This window comes from Notolepis coatsorum (assembly GCF_963971535.1).
Source record: "Notolepis coatsorum genome assembly, chromosome: 12".
Classification (NCBI taxonomy): domain Eukaryota; kingdom Metazoa; phylum Chordata; class Actinopteri; order Aulopiformes; family Paralepididae; genus Notolepis; species Notolepis coatsorum.
Genome location: NC_140176.1, coordinates 73,344,329 through 73,351,046, shown reverse-complemented (window position 1 = coordinate 73,351,046; position 6,718 = coordinate 73,344,329). Strand labels below are relative to the sequence as shown.

At 41.4% G+C, this 6,718-nt stretch overlaps 1 protein-coding gene across 1 annotated transcript in view; it reads left to right on the top strand.

Moving 5' to 3' along the window:
• Positions 1–3,584, top strand: part of tecrl2a (trans-2,3-enoyl-CoA reductase-like 2a) — a 55,256-nt gene extending 51,672 nt beyond the window's left edge. The window contains exons 9-13 of the mRNA XM_084326474.1: positions 1–3; positions 108–165; positions 2,416–2,504; positions 2,615–2,660; positions 3,435–3,584. The exon at positions 1–3 is cut by the window's left edge and continues 41 nt beyond it. Coding sequence (XP_084182600.1) covers positions 1–3; positions 108–165; positions 2,416–2,504; positions 2,615–2,660; positions 3,435–3,562 — 324 coding nt within the window. The 3' untranslated portion in view covers positions 3,563–3,584. The remainder of the gene's footprint in view (positions 4–107; positions 166–2,415; positions 2,505–2,614; positions 2,661–3,434) is intronic.
• Positions 3,585–6,718: the final 3,134 nt, after the last annotated feature.

Genomic DNA, 6,718 nt, shown 5'->3' with positions numbered 1-6,718 from the left:
GTGGTAGGCCTTTGTACCGCCGACACACACATCATTATGACCAATAATATCTCTTTACTGGGTGTGACTGTCAAGTTTGTAACATTTGTTTGTGTTTTATATGACAGTTGTGTGAAGTGGGGAACTTCTCCATTCACGTGGCCCTGGATGACCTCAAAGGGGAAGGTGAGAACTTCAATAGTTTCTGAAGCTATGGTTTTTGTTAAAGCTGCAGTAGGCAACTTCGGAGAAAATAGCAAGAGTGAGTTGACCTGCCTAGCTAGCAGAAATAGGGCGAGCTCTGCGTCACTTGTCATTCCTGTGCATGTGCAACAAAGGTTTTCCACAGACTCCCAGAGGCACCAGCAGCTGAATTAAAAAATAAATTATAATAAAAAATTAAGGAACACGATGGTGGTCTTTTTCCGATGTGACCCCCAGAGAACACCACTTGGCCAAAAATCTCTGATTGGTAATTGATGCAGGGAGCTGTTTTGACCACTCAGATGTTTTTGGCCTGCCTAGAGGTGTTCCTGGGGTTGCATTGGAAAACAAACACCACCATCGCGTTCCTGCTGGTGCCTCTGGGTGTCTGTGGATCACCTTTTGTTGAACATGCATGGGCTTGCTCTATTTCTACTGAGCAGGTAAACTCACAGAAGTTGCCTACTGCAGGGCGGCTGGGTGGCGCAGCGGAGATTGCGCTCATCACCAATGCAATAGACTCCGGTCTCAAATCCGGGTGCCAGCCGTCATACTAACTCATTGGCAGAGTTAGAGGGTGGAAGTCGATGGGTGGGGATTTGAACGTGGTGGACAGCGACTCCTACAGGTCGGTTGGGGGACGCCTGCACAGCAGAGACAGGAAGTATCGGGGGCAGCGTGAGCCTCCCGTGCGTTACACCTCGCCAGTGTTAATTTTGGCAGCTATTTTCATTTTAGTTTTAGTCTTAGTCATGTGTCATGTGCTCCGTTTTCATTTTCATCATATTTAGTCATCTTCATTTATTTTTCGTTTAGTCAGTTTTAGTCAACTAAATGTCTGAGCATTTTAGTCTTAGTCAGTTTTTGTCTCAATTTTGTCTTTTTTGTTTTAGTCTAGATTTAGTAGACGAAAACGGATGACATTTTTGTCTATTTTTAGTTAATGTACTAAAAAAAAGAAGATTATATTATATAAATTATAAAACTTTTTTTTCTTTTCTTTTTTACAGCTGTTTTATATACAGTTTTTTAGTAATAACTAGAAAGTAATGGTATTTATTCAACAACAGGGTGATTGTATAGATTAGTATTAGTATCATTAAATGACAACTGTGCTCAATGAGTTCACCCACGGAAAGGTTGTTGGCACATTGGTTCCACACGGACATTATACGTTGTTGCACTTGCTTCCAGTAGGCTCCGTTTAGGTTAGCTAGTAGAGGCTCTGTTGTGATTTTTAATGCACAATAAATATTCAACATTCTCTTTTGAGACTCCGCCTCAGACTCTTATCATTTGGCACTAAAAGCTAAACATTGTCACCGGTATGGCTGTCCGCAACATGTCATTAATTGTGTGCGAGAGGTCGATCAGTTAGCCACATTAGCGTGAGCTAGGTTAGCCACTAGTTAACGCAAGCTAGATGGAAATACAAACAATGTAACGTTACTGGTGAAAAAGTGATTTACCTTGGAATACTCCTTTGCCAACTTGCTGTACTTTGCTTGCAGGTCTGCAGCTGGATTATGAATAGTCCCAACTTTAGCCAAGGTAACGTTAAGTTAAAACGAGCTTTTCAAATAGCTCTTCAGCTAATGCTAATAACAGAACTCCCCGTCACACTCCTCTGTCGGGACGATGGCATTAAGAAAAGTTATAATTATTTTGTCTCGTCTTGTTTTAGTCAACAATATCAACATACATGAAGAGAAATTTCGTCCTGGTTTTTGTAAATGACATTTTTGTATCCTCAGTTGTGGTCAACGATATTTAATAAATGATTTAGTCTCGTTAGCGTCACATGGTCTTCAATAACGTGACGTCACGTCTCGTTGTCGTCATGAAAAAAACCTTTGTTGACGAACATCTTTTGTCATCATTTTAGTTGACAAAATTAACACTGCACCTCGCCACTGAGAGTCCGCGCTGGCAGGTGAAAATATGTGACAGGCTGCCTCCTTGTGTACCAGAGGGGACACATGATGCAAGGCTTCTATCCTCCCTACAACCGACCAGTGGGGGTCATAGTCGAGCAACGTTCAAGACAGGGGAGGGGAGAATTGGAAATTTGAAATTGGGATGGGAGAAAAAATAGAAAAATAAGGAGAAAAAGTGGATAAAAAAAAAGAAGTTGCCTACTGCAGCTTTAATAGTTTTTATTTAAAATATGATTTATTTATTATTTATTATAATATATATATATTTTAAAATGTTGTTCTTGTTGTTCCACAGGATCCAAGTGCATATATATCCCTTATCCGACAAAAAATCCCTTCACTTGGCTTTTCTTCTTTGTGTCCTGTCCAAATTACACATACGAGGTAACAACACAGTTACAAAACAATGCGCAGCAATGTAGTGTACAGTATCCCATGAAAAAAGGTTTCTAAAAACTATCTATATCTCTCTCTCTATTTGTCATGCACCGTAGGTCGGAGCCTGGGTGAGCTTCTCTGTGATGACCCAGTGTCTTCCAGGTAAGGTTGACTTCATCCCCTCCTCCCTTAGCAGGTTATAGCCAGGGGGGTCATGCAAGTCAACATTTAGCAGGGAGGGATTCAAAAATATATGCAATTTCCTGCGTGTAGAGTCAAATACCTTCGGGAGAATTATTAACTTTAATTAACTGCACTAAATCTGTTTTAAAAATGAGCCCGTAATCAATGCTGGGCAAGGTACTCAGGAACCAGTTTCTGTTGTTTTGCCAGAGTACATCCATCACTAGTAGAGGCGTGCCAATGCCTGTCTGCGTCAATTTCCACATTGTCATGCTGCTGTATTTGCTGTATAATGTTGTATTTTTCATGGTTGCAAACTCTTTGCTCCCCCCACATAGTTTGCAAGGAATAGCTATTGAACGGATAATGTTACCTATCTTCCTGCATGCTTTTTGGCTAGTAGTCGACAGGACCTTGCTCTGACCTGCTCACGCGCACATGTCATCTATCGTGTATAAACGCAATCTAACGTTACAGATGAACAGTTCTCGAGGTATATGCGTAAAGTTCATTGTTATAGCGCCACCATCTGGCCAAATGGCACCAAATTCGACACTGTACTCCCTTGGATCCTCAGTAATACGCCTACCCATGAAGTAAATCGGGTGAGCGGTTCTCGAGCTATGTGAGCCACAGACACTCAGACACGCAGACAGACAGAGAGTCCTTCCTTTATAGTTAGATACTTAAAATATGCTAAATGGTACATTTCCACTAAAGTGCTTGTTCTCCCCCCCCCCCCCCCCCCCCCAGTGGCATTGTACACATTCCTGGGATTCATTCAGATGACCATCTGGGCCAGAGGGAAGCACAGGGTCTACAGCAGGGAATTCAGAGACTACCCAAGTCTCCGTATGGCTATCCTCCCTCTGATTCTCTAGTCTCTGTATGGCTATCCTCCCTCTGATTCTCTAGTCTCTGTATGGCTATCATCCCTCTGATTCTCTAGTCTCTGTATGGCTATCCTCCCTCTGATTTTCTAGTCTCTGTATGGCTATCCTTCCTCTGATTCTCTAGTCTCTGTATGGCTATCATCCCTCTGATTCTCTAGTCTCTGTATGGCTATCATCCCTCTGATTCTCTAGTCTCTGTATGACTATCATCCCTCTGATTCTCTAGTCTCTGTATGGCTATCATCCCTCTTGATTCTCTGATGGTGGTTGAGGAATGCCATGCTGAAACAGAAAAGAGGTCTGCTGCCCCCTGCGATCCAGTGACACATTGTTCATCCTTTTGACACAGTGAGTTTCGCTGAGCAAGATTTTGTCATAATGAACTGAATGAACTGGATGAACTGAAAGAAGTGTGTGTACTGCTGGAACTGCCAGTATCGGAGGCGTATATCCATCCGAAGGAGGGCTTTGTGTGAATCTGTCAAATAAAAATTAAATCAGACGGAGAACCATATAAGTCTGAGGAAGAGAGGACCTGAGGATGCCATTGTTCGCTCCTGTTTTACAGCCTACGACTGTGAATGAAAGTAAAAAGTTGATTTGAACACTCTGTGTGTGTGCTGGATTGCTTTTATCTTGAACCATATACACTATAGGCTACAGTGAGTCTGTTTGAACTTTTCAGATGAACAATTTTTTCATGCCTAATTATCTAAAGATGGAAAGTTGGAGAGTTGTGTAGTTCCAGGTGACGTATCACAGATTCACACTGATTTGGAATGACTTGATGACTGCAGATACTTGGGCTGTCCAAAAGAAAATGTAAAAACAGACTTATCTGGTTCTTCATCTCAAGGATACAATTAATGAACAAAGGTGGATCTCAGTAGCAATTTCGATGTTACAGATTTGTATTTTTGATTCAACGTTATGTATTCATGTATTCAGTTTAATCTCCAGATTGCCATTCTGTTCTGTATTTTGAATTGACGTAGCTATAAAAGGAACTGCTTGAGATTAGCTTCAGTCCATATTAAGGGCTTGTTGATTAGATGTACTCAATGTCTTTTCACTTTCAGGTTCTCAGGAATAGCACTAGTGAAGCAGATAATATAAACGTGCTAAGAGGAGTCCTTAAGTTAAAGTCCTTAAACGGGAAATTCCAGCACAAGCTTTTCATACTAACTTGACAGACACAAGGCCGACCCACAATGAGAAACCAAAGGGAATCCCTTCACCTCACTTGATTGCTGCTCCAGAACAAACTTTCACAACCAACTGAGTAGAGCTCGGACTCATGATCGGAAGATCACCGGCTCGAGCCCCGGTCAAGGCCGTTGTCGGAAAGTGGTGTTGTTGTTGTCCAGCAGGGGGCACGCTGTCCTCTGGACTAGTTAGTAACAACGCCCCTGTTATGGTGATAGGGACACCGTATAGCTGTGAGTGCCGTCCTTCGGATGAGACGCTAAACCGAGGTCCTGACGGAATTTCGGTTGTTAAAGAACCCAGGACGCCTATCGCAAAGAGTAGGGGGTTCCCCGACGTCCCTGGCCAAATTCCCAATCAGGTGTCTGACATCAAGGCCACCTAATCGGCTGCCCCTTAATTGGCTGATATCAATCCCTGTCTCCTGAGCCGTTCAGCCATTGTGTAGTGTGATGTGTGCCTGGTGCCAGTGTACGGTAGCCATCGAGCCTGCGTAGGCCAAGATTGGGTGCTACCAGTGGTGGTGAAGGAGGAGTCTAGAAAAGCGCTATATAAATGTAATGAATTATTATTATTATTATTATACATTTTCTGCTACATGCCTTTGCGGGTGGAGTGCAGGGGATTCATATTCCCCTCCCCTGTTGACGTCACCCTCTTCCCAAAGCTAGATGCCACAAAAGCAAGGCTTCGAGAAGGAAGATGCTTTGTCTCGCGTCTTGTAAAATAAGCAAAATCTTGTGGTGGAATTTCACTTTAATTCTAAATATTATTGTACAAATTTCCTCTTTAAAAATGGAAATAAGCCAATATAGTTAGTGACATACTTAGATAGCCCTTATGATCAAAAACTATCTAACCTCAGGTTTTAGCTTACCAAATATTTTTGTATGTAAAAGTGTGTAGCATAACACATCTGAAACCATTTTCTCTTTAACAGTCTTTTAGTTTTACTTTATTTGAAATTGTGACACTAAGTTATTAGTGGGCATATGACGCATGTAAATGATGACAATTGTACACATCATGAAGCGCAAAAGATTGAAAAGAACATTAATGGCTTACAAAAAAATCACATGGTAATTCATATATGAATATCATAGCAGCAAAAAAAAAGCATTTTATACAAGCAACACTAACAGACATTTTCTTTATAAAAAAAAAGGGGATGCATCAATAAAGATCTATAACTAGACCTTCTCAATGCTGTCTGCTTACTTTACTTGTAAAAAAAAAAAGGCCAAAAACAAAATGATCTTCCTTGGCATATGAAGCGAATACAGGCGCTATGTTTTTTTTGTACCCAACTGATTTGCATTACATAGTTTCCTAACCATTATCTACACCTGTAGGCCTCAAACAGCGCAATGTCTGCTTAATGTTTGCCTTGCCCATAACATGGTACTGTAAAATTGCTTCATTTCATTGGGTATGTCTTCACAAGGTTAAAGTCATTGGAAACTAACCTTTGATTAATGTGTGTATTGATCTGTTTTGTTGATCCGCCTATATTTGACATTACATCTAGTTCACATCAGAGTGCTTCATGACTTATTTGCATGGTGAATGAATAAAGTACAGGGGTATTCTTCATCAAAAACCCAGTGGTTAATTTCAATGTAACTTCAAGGAAATCGTCCGATTCATATCTCTCAGCTGAGGAATGTAACAAAGTTCCACAACGGATACTATGGCGAGCAGCACCACGCGAAAGCCACACGTTTATTTCATAAAAAATATATATATTCACTTTCCAATGGCTTTTTCTTTAAAGCTTGCGAGGCACACGAGGTGAGCAAGGTTCCTCCTTCAGAACAATGGAACATGCATCAGGCACAATAATGTTCCAGCCGTCCCAAATTCAAACTGTGCTAAGCCTGTGTGCCTGAGGAAGCATCGGTCAAGCGAGCCCTATAGTCTGTCTCTGTCTCTCTCTCT